At 39.3% G+C, this 18,537-nt stretch overlaps 1 protein-coding gene across 1 annotated transcript; it reads left to right on the forward strand.

The window, feature by feature from the left end:
• Window positions 1-8,221: 8,221 nt before the first annotated feature.
• LOC103458504 (delta-like protein 4) lies at window positions 8,222-16,631 on the forward strand. The gene is made up of 11 exons (XM_008399359.2): window positions 8,222-8,697; window positions 8,782-9,033; window positions 9,497-9,554; window positions 9,866-10,147; window positions 11,832-11,892; window positions 12,076-12,206; window positions 12,381-12,550; window positions 12,810-13,029; window positions 13,878-14,619; window positions 15,172-15,280; window positions 16,025-16,631. The coding sequence occupies exons 1-11, from the start codon at window positions 8,644-8,646 to the stop codon at window positions 16,028-16,030; spliced, it is 2,085 nt and encodes a 694-aa protein (XP_008397581.1). The 5' UTR covers window positions 8,222-8,643; the 3' UTR covers window positions 16,031-16,631.
• Window positions 16,632-18,537: the final 1,906 nt, after the last annotated feature.

Raw genomic sequence — 18,537 nt, forward strand, 5'->3', positions numbered from 1 at the left:
GAATACCAGGCCAACCAAAATTACTCCACGAGTGTATGAACGACTCCACCAGGAGGTCACAAAAGAACCAGCATCAACATTTAAGGCGCTACATGCTTCGGTTTCATCAGTTAAGGTTAGAGCTCATAATTTAACTGAAATAAATAGTCTGGGCAAAAAAACGCATCCATGAGAGAGTTCAGAGGCCAAAACCAAAGCTGAACAAAAATAACACAAAAGCATATGTCAGTTTTGGTATAAAACATTTTGATGATCTCAAGATTTTTTTTTAAATCTAATGCAGACTGAAGAGACAAAGTGGAACATTTTGAAAGGTGTTATATTATATAGTGGGATATGTCATATAAAACTAATATCGTGTTAACTGTGTGTCTCAGACAGGGTAGAGGATTGGGTGGTACAGCAGGTGGCCATGGTTCTGGAGGCTCCCAGTTCAAATCCTGTTCTTGCTCAGCAGCAGTCCTGACATGGACTTTACCTGGCTCCTTCCTGACACTGGGGGTTTGCTTTTTTATCTGTTACGAATGACTAAAAAATACAGTAAATAGAATCAAGGTTTTAAAAGACCTTAGTCAAAGTAGTTGATGCTTAAACACCTTTTGATGAGACTTAATTAAAGCAAGAGTGGACCACAAAAACTGTAAAAGGGGCAAACACTTTTTTCCACTCACAAAAGAGAAAAACTGTAAAAAAAAATTAAAAAAAAGAAGAAAAAAAAGACCTAACTGGTATAAGAAGTAGGCTCAAGAGTAGCCCCAAAACAATTAAATAACAATTTCAAATTTAAACTCATTAATGGAAAAAACAACAAAAAAGGCCATCTTGTATAAATAAAGAGGGATTTACTGGTGTTCTGTGTACAGCTGAGGTCATGTGTCCATGCTCGGGAAGTTGGGGGGAAAAAACAACAGATAAGAGATCATTAAGTCTCTGGATAATTAAAGCAAAGCTGCGAGCCCTTATCACGCCACATCACAGGATCTAACAGCATACCGAGGTGAAATTACATGACGCTAATCATGCTGATGGTGTCCAGTGATTATGATGAATTTCCCCCGCAGAGACACCGAGGCCAGAGCTTTGAAAAAACTTCTGAAGATTAATATTGGCTTTTCTTTCAATGGAAAGATCCTGTTTCTCACAACAGAAAGGACAAAAAAGGAATAAAAGCCGTATCAAACTTTATGAACACAGACTTCAAAGCATCCAGCTAATCCACCTGTTCACACCTCCTGTGAACAGGTAGATTGACGAGTGAATTGCAGGCCAGGGATTTACAATTCCAGGCTGTTTTCCTGGCTTGCTGACATCGACAGCCCTCTTCACACCAGCACGCTTTTCCTTCGACTCCATTTATCTCTTTCCTTTTCCTGCTGTGCGGTTTTGTCCTGCGTAAAGCAATGATGCTTTGACTCTGGCGAGGGAGGATTTCCTCAAAGCCACAGTAGCTTCTTCTGAACAACCTCGCGCTGGTGATCGCTCGAGGATTGCGTGGACATTGAAAACATGTTTGGGTTTCACGTGCGGTGCCTGGGAGAGTCCTTTATTTTCTGTTCAAACACCAGCAGCAGGAGGACAATAGGACCGAGAAAAGGGCACGAGCATCTGCTATAATGAAACCCTGATGTGGGGGTTTATCATTTTACAGTCAAGGTCGATACGTGAGAAGGGTAATTGAGTAATTTACATAACCTTCCTGAACTGAGGAATAGAGCTGTGTTAATTCACCCAGAACAACTTTAGGGTCTCAAAGAGGTGATGTTGAGCTGCAATTTGTGCTGCTTTCACCGAGCTTTGCAAAAGTTGTACCACTTGGAACAATCTTTGCATTATGTCACTTCATGATGATAAGCCTCATTGTACTTCATTGGGCTTTTACGTAAAAGACAAAAAACAAGTGGTGAATTAAAAACTGAAAGATGGGACCCCCTTTTACTCTCGTACCTCTAAATAAAATCAAATATAACCATCTGCCCCCAGAAGTCAACTTATTAGTAAACAAAGTCCATCCATATACAGTGTGGAGAAAACCTAGGATTGTGCCTTCCTCTGAACACACCATCGCCACCTTAAATTATGGTGGGCTTTATATATATATATATAGACCATACATATAAAGGTTTATATATGTGGTATCACTGATAGTACTTAGACTGTCTTTAGTGGTATTCATAGTAGATGTTCATAACAATTATTTGTACTGTAAGTACAAACTGGAAGTAATGTTGAGCTAATAACTAATAACAGCCAAAAAAAGACAATAGCTTTGATAGTCTGATGCTAGTTTGATGTAAAGTGAAGTAAAATGTTAGGTTGCACTAGAAGATAAACTAAGAACAACTACTGGTGGCTACTTATTCAGCTTCTTCTTTATCTATAAGTTGCATCTACAAACTATCTGACCCAGTTTGATCATGTCCTAGTTCTTTTCTGCATTTTTTGCTTTCAAACACTTGATTAATATGAATGTATTTGTGTGGGAACTGTTTTAAATATGGAGGATATGGGTAGCATTAGAAATAGTGGGCTCAAAAGCATCAGATAGAAAATGTAATTTGTATGTCAGTTGCTCTTTTAAGTTTTCTAAAGCTTTTATTCATTCCTGTCAATGGACAGTTGGCGCTCTCCATTTAAGAAAATTAAGGAACTGCATTGAATTTTATCTCGACCTTAAATTTTGATAATTTCACGCTTTTTGATTGGTTGAGGAGCAACAGTGGCTTCTCCGAGGCACTATTTACGCAGGAAATGCCACTGTGTAGGAAACACTTAATGAGACGTAAAGCCCAAACTGTTACTGCATTTAAATGCATGGCAGCCATGTTGAATTTCCAGTTTAAGTTAGTGAGGAAAGCTGAGTTTTTCAATCAATATTTTTTCATCTCTGAACTTTGACTTTTAAAAAAAAAAAAAAAACATGCTGCACAAATGAATAAGAATACTGTTCTTTGTTGATTTTGTTCACAACTGCTTGTGCCGATGTGCCACACCGAGCCCCAATGAAACACACTGAGGTCTGATGTTCAAGGAAAACTGAGCAGTCTGCAGGCATGATGTAATGGTGACACCAAATGTCCTTTTCAACACTTTTAAATCTCCACTCCGATGTAGTGACACCTGCGTGAATCATGTTATGATGTCAGCGAACGAAGCGTGTTGTTTGTTGTGTTGTAAAGATGTAGTGGTGCAGACACAGGCAATATTTTGCCAACAGCATCGAAAGAGGGTGGTTGGAAAGTTCCAAAACAGCCCGAAGGCCTCTTATTAAAAGGCAGCCACCATATCAGAGGCTTTTGAACTGAAGCTGAAGCTTTAAGCTGATTGAAAACAGACCATCATGATACTCTTCACTTAGTAACTTGTTGCAGATGTTTAATCGCTTGCAAGATGAAACAGATTTCCTCCGTCTATGCGCATCGAGTCCTTCTTGCCTCTTCAAGCACAGCCTAACATGCAATGGTTTAAACAAACTCGTCTCTTGAAGAGGCATTTTCTGAGCATGCCGGGGGGAGTATTACGTTACAACAGGACAGCGTGGCGCTTTGAGAAAAGGAAGCAGAGCCCTTGTTTTTCTAATTGCAACAGCAGGTGATTTCTCCTCCCAGAATAGCATGCTCAGATGCCTCGGATCCACTGGCAGGCGCACATCAAAAGCCTCCCATTGATTGGCCGAACAGATTGGGGCATAGAGATCAAATGTGCTGTAAAGAAGTGTTAAACTGCTCCACATCAAATGGGGGCGGATTTCTAAGAAATTGGGGGGTTGAGGTGGGGACATCTGTTACCACTGTAGCTAATTTCTGACTGCACTCGCCCATTGTTTATGTTCACTGAACGGTGGCCACAGCAGGTCGGGACTGAGAGCAGAGGTTAGATGAAGAGGAGAAAGTAGAGCTGAAGTGGAAAAAAAAACAAAACTGATATTTTGTAAGTCATTTTACAAGGTTAACCTTTCACGTTTTTGTCCAATTTGCAGGGAAAAACCTTTGGACATAGGCATGTTTTTGTATATACAAGCTAAGAAAAATTCCACCTGACATTTTTTTAATCTTTGGAAAAAGTGTGTCACACAATAATCATACTTTCATATATTTTGTAAATAAGTATCTACAATAAGTTGATGTGACATTTTGAGCAGCTTAAAATCTCCTTGGAGTTTCATTCGAAATATACAGTATTTACACAGTTTGTTCTCTTCCAACCACAAATTTTCATATATTTTATCAGGATTTCATGTGATACAGCAAAGCAGAGCAGGGCATAATTACAAAGAAGAAGGAGCATGGTGCAAGTTTGGCTTGCACCATGCACCATGCCCCCCTCAGTCAAAACGTTACAAAATCACATTTCACTGCAGCTAAAAATCTTCAAAGTTTAAAGTTTTGGAGGGATATTTTTCATTCTAGCCACAGATTTTCAGTTATGATTAATCTGGACTTTGACTGGAACATTTACACCATTATTATTTAAGTGCTGGAGCTTTGAATGTGTGTTTAGGTTGTTGTTCTGCTGGAAGGGGAACCTCTGCCCTAGTCTGGAGTGTTTTGCAACCTCTAACAGTTTCTCTTTCACCGTGTTGCAGTATTTAGCTGAATCCATCTCCCTACAAACTCACTAGCTTCCTTGTCCCTGATGAAGAATAGGATCCCGTTGCCCCAGCATAATGCTGCCACCACTTTATCTTGCTGCGGTATGATGTTTTTATATTCATTCAGTATTCATCTTCCAATGCACATACCAATTTACATGTGAGGTAAAACTTATTTTCTGTGATCTGATCACTTTCTTCCAAGTGTTTGCTTGGGTTTCTACTTGATTTGTTTAGATATTTGCCTTTCTTTTCGTCACTCTTCCATTACTAACTCTTGTTCTGTTGACAGATTTTGCCACCTGAGCTGGATCTCTGCAGCTCCTCCAGAGTAACAGTAGCCCTCGCCTCCTTTCTTCTTTTCTGATCAATTATCAGTCTAGTTGGACATCATGTGTTGGTAGGTTTCCAGTTCTTTTTTGCACTGGAGTTTATACAGGTTTGTCACAATAAAAGGGGGAAGTGATTCATAAAATTATTTTAAAATCCATTTACCCACTTTCATCCTCTTCCCAGTAATATCTTGTGTTCTATCACATAAAATCCCCCCAAAATAAATTAAAGTTTGTGGCTTTTTAACACGAGCAATTTAAAAAAAAAAAAAAAAAAAAAAGGTGCAAGGAGGATTAATGCTTTTGCAAGGCCCTGGAAAAATACCAACTCATCTTGTGACTGATGAGATTTCAAACATGTTTTAAGAAACTATAACTTGTAATAATGAAACCTGTCTGGGAACAGGCATTCATTCGTCTTTCAAATAAGCAAACAACTGCGGCAGACGGCTTCTCATTAAAAGCAAGTTTCCTAATAAGCTCACACAAATCCCTTCAACGCCTTTCACTTCCGAATCAAAATGTTATTTTTCAGGGTTTGATGCCAGCTGAGAAGACGTAGAACAATCAGGAGCCAGCTTCACAAAACAGTGTCAGAGAGAAAAATGAAGCTCCACACAAAGCTGCAGATGGAGCTGCGGTGGGCCAACGTCTGTCTCCAAGGCTGTGTTTGTTCTAGCCAGAAAAAGGAGCCTGTTATTGTATTGTTTGCATTGGCCTGGAGTAAATAACCCCCACACTAAAATGCGCTTTTAATTCAGGCCCAGGGTTTTTGCCTTGTTTACATAGCTACAATCATATTAAAAGGGAGATAAAAATCACACAGATCAATATGTAAATATACAAAGGGAGCCCGAATGCATCACCAGCATGGCACTTCTCCATATCAGATCCAAGCCAGTGTTTTTTCTTCACGCGGCCAAACCAAGCATCGCTGCGTGTTTAGCACAGTCCATTTGCTTTACATGGAAATGTAACCTGAGCTGCAGAAGAAGAAACCTTACCCACAGGCCATCAAATATTAAAGTGTATGTATGTTTTGACGTGCAAGAACGGAGGCACCGTTACTCTACGCATTTCTCCCATATCTGAAGAGATTGATGAAGCTCTCGAGTCTCTGGCGGCTTCATAAACTAGTGATTTGGCCTGCAGATAAGTGAATTAAGGTCAGTTCTGAACACAAACCAGAACAGGAATACATGCCTTAACCGCTGCAGAAGGCTGCTCTGATCCAGCACAGGATCTGTGTGGTACAGTCAATGGTGGGAACGGCAAATACTTCAATGCAACAGAGTTATGAGATGTCCGGGCCTCTTACTCACGCTGCTGCGCACTCAATAGTCCATTGTCTCGTGCTCTGAAGTCAAACCTCAAAACCTATAAGTCAGAGGTGGGGGGTAAGACATGAAGTCACCTCGGCAGGAGGGCGGTTTCAAGCCACACACCTTTTTGGTCGGGGAACGCTCGTCGAATCCTGTTCCCTCACTGTAAATCCTCCCAGAGAGGCGACTCTGCTGCTGGGGTGATAAAGTTAAAGTCTGTGCCATGCATGAGCCTTCATGTGATAAAACATCCATATGGAATTTGAATTTATTTACTCAACAGCCTTTATATACTCCTCTCTGAGTTCATTTTTTTTTTCTTTATCCCTTTTGGAACAACACGCATGCAGACGAATGGCTTTTAATATTATTTTTTAAACATGGCTCTTGTGCATGTTAGGTCAACAAACAGTCTGAGGCTACATGCAGGATAGAATATCAGCTTTAATTTACAAGCTGAGACCATGGTGGACGGTGCTGTAGGAACAACTTGATTTTTTTGTCATTTTGTCATTAAAAATAAGCACAATAAACAACTTTCTGCGAAACGTATGGCGTCTTTTCCCTCTCACAGCATGTAAGCGTGCTTGGATGGCTTTTCCAAACCATTCAGAAAGAGAAATAAATCAAACTGGCAGAACTGGTGGTATAATATTACCTATAAGAAGTATAAGACTCCAAACATTTACAGTGAGAAGAGTAACAGTTGTTTTTGATTTGCTATGCGTCGGTACGTTTCTCAAATCGGGGTTTCTCAGCTGATTTAAGACGGACAAAGTGTTTACAGTATGGCTCCATTATCTTATATAGAGTTCTGTCCTCTTTTGTCTTCTAAAATAAAGACGAAGAAGACTAAGAAATAATATGAGGTCTGAAACATAATTTCTTTAGTTTCCCTTCTTGTGACAGAAAATTATTGGAGTTTGGAAAATATTTCCCTCCGCTTAGAGCTTTTTACTTTTTGTCATATTTTTTGTCACAACCTTCAATGCACTTTATTAGGATTTCATTTAAAATACCAACACAAAATAGTGAATAAGTATAAAATCCAAGGAAACTCTGGAAAGTATGGCGTTTATCCAGACTATGTTATCTATACTGCGTTACCCCAAAATAAAATCCTGTGCAACTATTTGCCTCCAGTAGTCACCAAATTAAGAGTCCAACGCTGCCTAATCTAATCACTGGTGTTTGTTAAAGAATATTAGCGAGCAAAAAGCACCATGGAAACAAAAAATAATAATCATGAGAAAAAAGTGATCTGGTCAGATGAGGTCAAGATGAACTTTTTAGCCCACCTACAAAACACACGCATCAAAATGAACATCCACACGGTGGTGAAAACATCACACTTAACTGATGCTTTTTTTTTTAGAGTGATGGGGAAACAGGTAAGATCTGATGAGAATAGATGGAGCTAAAACTAGGGAAGGAAAAGCTGCAACAATCTGAGCTGCAGTGGAATGGTTTAGATCAAAGCATGTCCATATTTTAGTTTGGATCAGCTAAAAGAACTCCTACTTTGTGAGCTCTTAGGTTTGAAAAGTCATCTTTATAAACACACTCTATCCAGTCTCAATGAGCTTGAGCTATTTTATAGAGAGAAAAAAATAATTCCCTATGCATGCAAAGCTGGTGGAGACATTTAAAAGGTTGTTCTAACACAAATATACACCTGATTTTATTTAAAAAGCATTTAAATGTATAATTATTCTTTAGTTCCAGAATCTGCCCTGCCCTGTGTTAGTCTATCACAAACAATAGGCTGTGGCTTTTTTTCCACAATGCTCTCTGTACATCCAGAGGAGAAATCTGGGAAAACAGGTGAATTTAAAGACATTTTTTATAAAGACTTGCACTGGATACGTTGATGTTTACACTCCAAGCAGAAAGGAAGGTGGAGAGGACAGTGGGTGGTGTTAACTGCCGATATATAAAGCAGGAGGGGTCAGACGCCCCTCACTGGGAGCCACCATGCGCTGATGCTCCGTCACATGCTCTCATCACTGTTGGCAACACAAGCCCCGCATCAGCACAGCAGAGTCAGACTCCAGCCGACCGGCACGATGGATGGGCCACATAAAGACCGCAGAATGACTCACTTGTGGATATTGACGTTACTGACGATTGTTTAACGTCTAGCACTGGATAGATAACTCGGTCTTTTTTGAACTTTTTTTTTTTTTGTCCCCTCTTCTGGATACGGATTGCGGAGCTGGATTTTATCCCAACAGGATTTTGAAGAAGGATTATATTTATTGAGTTCAGTTTTTTTTTTTTTACTTTTCTGTTTTTTTCTTTCTTTCTTTCTTTTTATTTTTTGCTCCTTTTATTTGGAATTGAAGCATTTTGTGTGGGAGGGTGAACTGATTTCTGGGATACGAACATAAAACTCTAAAGGATGGCCGATTGGTTCACCTCTATCATCGCAGTAGTTATGATGTTATTTACTCAGGTATTTTTATATATTTTTTGGAATATTTATATAAAAAGACATATACATATATGTGTTCTGCGCTCACTCTTAATTCCCTCTTAGGTTTTGGGATCAAGCGTGTTCGAGATAGATCTTCACCACTTTCAAAATACAAAAGCTTTGCTGGCAAACGGACGCGGCTGCAGCACGGATGGCTGCAGGACTTATTTCAGGGTTTGTCTGAAGAACTTCCAGAAGGAGGTGTCTCCTGGAAGGTGCATATTCGGCAGAGCGAGCACACCTGTCCTGGGGACCGACTCCTTCAGCATCCAGCCGGACACGACCGTGCGGCTGCCGCTCAACTTCACCTGGCCGGTGAGAGCACGCACGCGCTGGTCCCATTTTAAGGCAAAATGTCAGGAACTCCTCGAATTTAATTAGATAATTATTTATCATTGTTTATACTTCGTAAAAAAAAAAAAAAAAAAAAAAAAAAAAGCATAAAAATACCCCATGTTTAATTCAGATTAAAACTAACAAAAATACACGTTATTGTATATCCTTCTAACCTTCAATATTCTGTTATGATTTTACAATCCAATTTGTTATAAATTTTATTCTAACATAAGAGCCAGACTATTCTACTTAATGTTCTTGCTTTATATTATCCCTTATAATAAACCGAAAGCACGTCTAAATATAATATTTAAATACTTTTCTCACGTGTGTGTGAAAATGAACAACAATAATGGAACTTAATTCTGAAACATGCAATAAAGTGTTGACCGATCTTCGTTTAGTTTCATTCGTGATTTTAAAAGGATTTCTCTCTCCTCAGGGTGCTTTCTCTTTGGTTATTGAAGCTTGGTATTCTCCTGCAGCGGAGCAGCCCGGAGGTAAGCAGATGCCTGCTGCTTTTGTACCGCTAGAGGGAGACAAAGGCGTGATTGGACTAGGTGTCAAATGTTTGTTCGAATGTCTACGTTTTCACAAGGAAATCTTTTCCATACGAATGTTTTGCTTGTTGCATCTTTTAAGTTGGAATATGAACTTTTAGAAAAATGATGGATTTCATACTTTTCATACTTTCTCTGCTGAATCTTAGGAAAACATTGATGCAAGAAATCGAAAAACGCAGTTTCGTCCTCTAAAATAACCAACTGCGGGCTCGACAACTGCATTTTATGCGTTACTTTTTTCTCCGCAGATTCCAGCAACCCTGAATTATTGATCAGCTCCTTTGCCACCCAAAGCCAGCTGGGAATAGGGCCTGAGTGGTCCCAGGTTGAACAGACGGGGATGGGGATGGGGATGGGGACGCAGACGGAGCTTAGGTACTCATATCGAATCGTCTGCAAAGAAAATTACTACGGTGCCACCTGCTCAAAAATATGCACTCCAAGAGACGACCGCTTCGGCCACTACACCTGCACACCTGATGGACAAATAGACTGTCTGCCGGGATGGACGGGGGAATACTGCGATAAACGTAAGCAAGGGTGGATGAGGACAAACACTTTGATTTGCTTTAGCTGAAATATGATAAGGATGGTTGCCTTGACTTTGGATTTAGAGAATGACGGGTTGAAATAAGGAAAGATGCTATGTTAGTAGTTTATGTGGATTTATCTTTTAATCGTTTTAACTGTGTGTTCATAATTGTTCTTTTGTCTTTTATGCATTTGATTGTAATTGATGAGAAATCAAAATGTTTAGTCTAAAGTCTTCATGTTTTAGGTAAACAGTAACATCTTAAAAATGAACTCAGCTGGTGATAAGATAGAACTGAGCTGTGGATGTGGGTGATATGGCTCTCTGCTCAGGGCGTCCTTATGTCAGAAGGGTGCCCTGCATATACATTTCAATTGCAGCCAAATAACTTTTATGCTGCTTGTTTTTATGTTCAATCAATGGGTAGTGGGCTCCCTTGTGCTGTGCAGTACAAACATTTAAATATTATATGGTCATGCAATGGCAAACAAGGCATCTGATTCCAATTTATTATGATATGGTCAATTAAAGGGCTATTGTATAGTTTAGTTTTCTTAAAGACTTTTCACTTCATATGACTTTTTCTAGTTTAAATTCTAACACTAATCAAACCTGGTGTGGATTATTCAACAGGGGCTGAATTTCAAAAGGCAGAATCAGATGGGATATAATCAGTTTTGCCTATTTCCAAACGTTTCTGATACACATGCAGATTACAGTACAGTGACAGCTAAATTCACAGAGACTTCAAAGCTTTCACATCTTCTGTTTTAGACCTTCAAAGACAATCTTTGCAATTCTTCTTCATTCTTGAAGAATTCTCAAAACACCGTGATCCATAAGAAAGTACACAAAACGTTAACAGTAAATATGGTTGGCCTGTATGTGGCAATGTAACACAGTCACTGAGATGTAACATGTTCCAGATGGTATGCATCACTATTTCCATAAAACATGCCAAGATCAAATGGGTAAATAATTCATCTTTAACAATGCCTTAGAAATATGTTTTATATTCAGTGCACCAAGACCTTCAAGGTTTCCTACTTTTCTGAAAAGCCTGTGCTTAAGTCAGAGATTCATAAAAATAAAAAGAGCATATTACATATGGCTGATTTAGATTAAAAGAACTGTTAAAACGGCAACATATTGAATGAAAAAAAAAACTAGACTGAATAGTTGCCTATTGATTACAGATTTCTGAAACTTTTACTCTTAAAGAATTAGCTCGCCCCAGGCTCCATTCATCCGAGAACCGCCACTGCTGTTGAGCCTTAATTTAACTTTCTCAGTGGGCGCGTGCGCTTTAAACCCGCGCGGTGGTCGAAGCAGCAGCACGCGCTGGGGTTAATCGCGGCATTATCGGACGCCACGCGCCACTAAATTGAGGGTTTCTTTTGTTGATACGGCGCGGGGCAGCAGCTGCAACCGGGGCTCGAACCGTCCTCTGGAAACAATGGGTGCAGCTGTCCCTGCAAACAGGCATCTGCTGCGCTACAGCCCCGCGCTGAAAGCGTGTAAAAGCTGTGCAAAATCAGTACAGCACGAGGGAGCAAGTATAATGGGCCTGCAATGAAAGATTCACATAGAGGAGATCATTATACCGTGATGAAATGCTTATTAACATAATTTTTATATAAATATTTAATGAACAAAGTAAAACTTTTAATTCCCATTTTCAGCCATCTGCCTTGAAGGCTGCAATGAAAGCAACGGGACCTGTCAAATACCAGGAGAGTGCATGTAAGTATTAAAGCGTGGAAATATATAATGTCACCTTAAAGATGGAGAAAAAAAATGCCAACTTTAAAGCTGTAAGAAGAGCACCTCAGGGTCTGCGCTCTTTCATTTGCTCCTCTGAGTTTTTGTTTGTGTGTGAGTTTCAGTTTATGCTTGAGCCAACTGTCATGTTTTATGTGTGAACAGATGCAGAAAGGGCTGGCAGGGACTGTTTTGTGATGTGTGTAAACTCCATCCGTCCTGTAAACACGGTACCTGCGAGGAGCCGTATCAGTGCACCTGCAAGGAGGGCTGGGGAGGCATCTTCTGTGACCAAGGTGCTCATTCTTTCTCAAAAACAACAGGGTGTTGGATGTTTAAGATAAAGCAAAGCGGTCTGACATGTCTACCCCTGTTTTATTTTATTTTATTATTATTATTATTATTATTATTATTATTATTATTATTATTATTATTATTATTATTATTATTATTATTATTTTTGTTTGCAGACCTGAACTACTGCACCAATCACAAACCGTGTGCCAACGGGGCCACGTGCATGAACACGGGCGAGGGTTACTACACCTGCGCCTGCCTGCCAGGCTTCGCTGGGGAGAACTGTGACTTAGAGGTCAGGGAGTGTGACAGCAAGCCCTGCCACAACGGAGGCCGCTGCGTGGTGAGTCCGGAAGTCGCTTGCTCTCCTTTCCCACAACACAGGCTTTCCTGTTTTTGTTTTCGCCTTGGTCTATCTGCAGCTCCAGGAGGATGCTATCGATTGTCAAGTCAGCCGATGACCCAGTTCACAGACTATGCACTGGAAATAGAATTCAGACTAAGAAGAATGGAGTTTGTCAGGGCAAGATACAATAAAAAAAAAAACATTTAACATTTAAATGTTTTTAATCAACTTTTTTTCCCCCTTTTTTCTCCTGCAGGACTCAGAGACGGGCTACTCGTGCACATGCCCAAACGGGTTTGAAGGGCCACAATGCGAACACCGGATGCCGACTTGTGCGGACAGGCCTTGCTTCCAGGGTGGCAAGTGCAAAGAGCACGACAATGGGCGAAGTTACATATGCGAGTGTCCAGCTGGATACACTGGACTCAACTGTGAGAAGAAAGTGGATAAATGTACATCGCTGCAATGCGTCAACGGTAAAACATCAGACTCAGGCCCAGAGTACACTTTTACAAATGTTTTTTAAAAACTGAGTGGATGAGCTACAGCTGGATCCAGGAGATACACGTATATCAGTTTTAATAATTTAGGTCTCTTCTTCCATGACCGATAAAAATAAAAATAAAAATTTGTCCATTCTGCATATGTAAATTGGATTCTAGTGATGCATTTTCTGACACTGTAACCTTTGAAATGCAAATTGTATAGATTTAAATGTATCTATTTGTTGTTTCGGTGTTTAAGCAGATCAAATAAGTGCTCCTGATTTGATGATAATACCTTTAGTTGCCCTTTATAACAATTTAAACCCACCAACAGGCCATTTTTAGTGAGAGTTTTATGGTTTGTTTTTTTAATACTATACAGCCCTCTTAAAGTTTCAGTTTTCCATCCCACATATATAAATTTGTAGATTTGCAGGAGGATGGTGTTTGATCATTTGCATTTAGTCTCGTAAATACTGTAGTACCCATGCTGCACCACAAGGAGGCGAAAAAGTCAACAATAATTACAATACAATCTAATTGAAAAAGACTACAAATAAATACGATTTATTTAATAAATTATTCACCTTAAATTTTAAGTTTAATCGAAACAAAATGAAACAGATGTGGAACAACCAGTACAACCCTCTGCTATTATCCTAGTTTTTAGCACAACATTTTCAATTTGGGTCTTTAAAGATCTTTTTTTTTTCACCAGAAACCCAATTTGCATGTAGGCAGGAGGATAAAAATATCAGAGCCAAAATATTTCATTCATGTACACATACTAAATAACTGCATTGAAATGATTTGCTGTGCCATTTTGTTTGCTTCATTAGGTGGACATTGTGCGGTTCAGGGTAACCTCAGAGTGTGCAGCTGTCGCTCAGGTTTCTCTGGGCTGCGTTGTGAGATCAACATCGATGAATGCGCCAGGAATCCATGCTCTAACGGCTCCACCTGTGTAGACGGCATCAATCACTACACCTGCATCTGCCCGCCGGGGTACATGGGCCACCACTGTGACAGACCCATGAACCGTTGCGCTTCTATGCCCTGCCTCAATGGTGGGACCTGCACCTATGGACCCACAGGCAAGCCCACCTGCCTCTGCGCTGCCCACTACAGCGGCTCCCAGTGTCAGAACAGCAACCAGCACTCAGCGGACACCTCCAGTCCCAACACCAGTTCGGAGCCCAGCGAAAAGCTGAACTTGGTTGCCGTCGGCTTGGGTGTTGGTCTGGTTACTGTTCTGGTCCTTCTCTGCATGACGGTGGTGATAGTACGCAACAGAAAAAAGCAGAGGGACAAGGAGCTCGACTCTAAGACGATGAACAATCGCTCCAGGATGGACTTTCAGAAGGAGAACCTCATCTCCTCTGTTGAACTAAAGAACACAAACAAGAAGTTCGGTCTGGAGGTGGATTGTCCCTCGGAAAAGTCTAACCATAAGTACATCAACAGCTATCAGCTGGACTACAAATCCCCCATGAGGTACAAGGATGAACTGTCCCTCCTGGGCAAAGATGAAAACTGTGAAAAGACCTTAGAAGGAAGAAAACATTTGAGTAGAATGTACAGGTAAGGACACAGAAAGAGAAAAATAAGCCATCCCAGAGAGATCTTTATGGGTTCTGGTCATTTCACTCGTTTGCCATATTGTCTGGACCCAACTTTTTCATCTGCCGCAAAAAAATAACATTGACAACTAGTGCTTTAAAGGAGATTTTTAATAATCTACTCATACTTTACTGTGAGGAAATGTGTGTTTTAATGGCTTCAGTAAATACCTATCAGTAAAGTGCTTACCATTCATTTTAGTTTGATCAGGAATCCTAATGCGTCACATTTCAGACGTTTTGAGCGAGCAAAATGGGGATCACAACCCCAATCAAAAGAAAGAGGGGGTAATGCAAACATTCCTGAACATAATGGCAAATTAATTAGAATAATACAGTAGATTTCAACATTTCTACGTGCATCTATCTAAAGAAAATAATTAAAATACATACTACAAACAGCAATGAACTGATAACAATAACGACAATATGAAATGAGGGTGTGATTTATAAAAGGAAGTTTTTCATCACTTATGAATTCAGTGACTAATTTCTTGCATCTTGTATTTCACAGTGACCTGTCAGACTGTAGAATATCAACAATATGCTCCTCTAAAGAGTCAGTCTATCAGTCTGTCTTTGTAATAGGAGAGGAGAGGCAAGAGTGCATCATTGCAACTGAGGTAAGCATTTTCCTACGAATATTATAGAAAAAGGTGTTGATGTTAGTAATTCAATGCGAAACGTAGAACTTATACGTATTTTTTAATCATTGGGCATAAAGCAATACTTAAAATATTTATTTCTGTTAATTTTGATGATTATGGCAAACCATTGATCTGGAATCCTTTTGTATGAATTACTGCATCAATCCAGTGTGGCATGGAGGAGATCAGCTGAAGTTGCTTTGAAAGTGACCTTAAACCAGAATGCTTCTCTGGTGTTTTTCATCTTCCTTTTGACAAAACTCCTTGAATTATCCAAGAGGTTTAGGTCTGGTCAGTTTTCTGACCAATCAAAAACAACAGTGCCTTCGTCATTACACCAGCTATTAGTACTATTGGCAGTGTGAGCTGCTGCCATGTCCGACTGGAAATGGAAATAAACATCTTAGTACAGATTGTCAGGAGAAGGAAGCATGCAGAGCTCTTAAATTGGCAGTGGATCAACACTGATTTTCAATGGTTATTGTTGGAGAACTGTCAAATCATCATTATTGCCAATGATTGTGTATTTCATAACATAGTCACAACAAAATCTGTGTTAAAATATTTTTTTTTACTATTATTGGCTATTATTCAGCTTATTTGAAGTACTAAGTGATATTGTAAATTAAGGAGATGCAGCACTTAACCCACAAAAAAAGCTTACTTTTTATTTTCATGTGACAACTGAGACTAAAAGTGACTTGTCTTGGTTTCTTCCAGGTATAATAATCAGAACGTGTTTCTTATTGTGAAGAGTGGATCCCTTGCGGACTGTTTACACGTGTGAAGAGACTGGGATTTATTTAAAACGCAAGATGCTGCTGTTGAAAACTTGATAACTGGATGTGCTCTCTGACTATAACTGAACTGAAGCGAATAAGCCTTTGAGAATGTACAGACCGAGGCTCATGGATCCGCCTTTGACTTTTGCTACTCAAACCCTCCACTGCTTCGTGCAGCTTAACCACAAAGCAACGAGAAGTCACTGTTTCTGTGCTGATTAGGACGGGAAGAATGCTCACATAATTCAGCTGTAGCATGAATCAGGCTTATTTCTACTCTTTTTGACCTGCACTGTACTATGCAAACAAAGGAAGGACACACATAAAAAAAAAACACTACTGAAAACGGTTCATTTGTGAGGGATATATTTGGGATTCTGTAAAACAAATCTGTTTTCATAAAGAATGTATGATCACAAAAGCCTTAAATGTGTGTAGGAAAACCATTTTTGCCCCGCCTTATCTTGATTTCTTTGCACAGCATCTTGGTGGTAACCGTAATTGATCAGAAGATGCAAAAACTAACAAACAAACAAAAAAAAAAACACTAAAATACCATGCAGGGAAACTTATGACTGGGCCTTGTCTGTTTTATGCAAACTCACCCCAATAAAGACAAAGACACATGTGAAGTGACTATCATACCAAGGACGCCTTCAGTGGAAATTGCTGAACCAATAATGCTATTTTGTAAGATTAGTATTTCAGTAGTAATTTAATTATACAAAGCACTGATCTTTTTATGTTTTATAAGACTGTTTTGTATATAATGTATATTTATATGTTGAGATTAGATGTGTTTTAAGTTGATGCCACCAAAATGGCAAATTTGTCTTTTTGTGTTTTATTTTATTATTAATATTATTATTATATATATTTTTTATTTTGCTATAAAAAAGACATGCAGAACACATATCTGGTACACTGTTTATTTGTGGGTTGTCTGTGAGTTTCTTGTGGTCGAAGTAGAGATTTTACATTAAATCGCCCGTAAGCTCCGTCTGTGTCAGCTGACCTGAAACGTGGCTCATAGATACGTTAATATTTGCCCTGGTAGCTTTTGTCATACTGTGTCCATAGTGGCGTTGTGTCAGTTTGATGTGAAAACAATGTGCAAGCATCCATTCAGTGGACGAGATTGTAAATGAAAACATTCACATGAAAATATCTACTTTAAAGGTGTGTATGTGAAAATAAAGAGGCCTTATGGTCTTGATGCTTTACTGCTTAACGTAGCAGCTGCTGTACCTTTACCGCTCTGGTTCTTATCATCAGTCATATTCTAGGAAAAAAAAACCGAAGGCAAAATTATGCGCTGTGCACACTGCTGGTCACATTTCTTAGCAAACCTGGTGACAATTTGGGGGGGGGAAAAAGTCCTTATTCAGTTCTATTGCAGTAGAATAATTTCAACCTGAGAAACTTTAGAAGAATCTGACTTTTAATTTAGGGTAATGTTACCTTGCTTAACTCCATTTTCCCCATATAGGCCCACAGCATTACATGTCATCTGCTATGCTTAATAGCTGTCTTTCTACACATTCATCTTTTATTCAGTGCCAATCCCACTGGTGTTTTTAGTCTTACCTGATAAAATCGCACAGTTCCAGTTAAAGTCTGCGTAGAGTTCAGCAAACTGCATGTGTTTACATTTGTGACGGTAGGACAGACAAAGCTTTTTCTTGACATTACTCCCAAATAATTAGATGGAACCTATATAGAGTCTAATCCTTGTCTCCATCACTCAAAAATCCCACCTCTTACTGACAGAGACATTTGCAGACTTTTTATTTGTAACCTCACTTTCCGTCCTCCACACTCAACACTCATTAATGATTTCCTGCACAGAATAGTAGCCTGTGGCTTCAAGAAATGAAAACAGAAAGCTTTGGATTACTGTTTAGAACTTCCTAGAAAGAATCAACTACTCTTTCTGCAACTGTGTGATTATGGCTCAAGAGGTCACTGATAGGAGACGAGCACTATAAATGTTACGTTCATTTACCTTTTAAATCCAAAAAAATGTTCAACTTACATTTATCTTAAACATTTTTGCTCAAGTTTAAGATGCAACACTTTCTCAGAGTGAGGCTTTCCACTTGGGGGACAGGATTTGTGTTATCTTCTATTTCAGCTCTTGAGATGACACATGGTGACAAGCAGAGGGGAAGTGTGACACGCATCAGCCTGCATGAGGACAATGAGGTTAGACGGATTGATGTAGACGCCTAATGAGCTTTAGAGAGCACCAATACAACCAGTCCCAGCTATTTATAGGTAATGTGATTAGTCGCTTGGATTCACTGTTTGACACTTTTAGGATGCGATAGGTGATCGGATGGTTAACAAATGGCCAAAAAGACATACATATTTTTCGCATAGTGCAAAAACATGTTTAAAAGTGAAAATATTGTCAGTATGGCAAAAATATCAAAAGGTAGGATATATATA

Source organism: Poecilia reticulata, linkage group LG22 (assembly GCF_000633615.1).
Source record: "Poecilia reticulata strain Guanapo linkage group LG22, Guppy_female_1.0+MT, whole genome shotgun sequence".
Classification (NCBI taxonomy): domain Eukaryota; kingdom Metazoa; phylum Chordata; class Actinopteri; order Cyprinodontiformes; family Poeciliidae; genus Poecilia; species Poecilia reticulata.

Coding starts and splice junctions, on each gene's coding strand:
- LOC103458504 (XM_008399359.2), top strand. CDS start 8,644: ATGGCCGATTGGTTCACCTCTATCATCGCAGTAGTTATGATGTTATTT. Junction 11,893..12,075: donor CAAATACCAGGAGAGTGCAT/GTAAGTATTAAA, acceptor ATGTGTGAACAG/ATGCAGAAAGGGCTGGCAGG. Junction 12,551..12,809: donor ACAACGGAGGCCGCTGCGTG/GTGAGTCCGGAA, acceptor TTTCTCCTGCAG/GACTCAGAGACGGGCTACTC.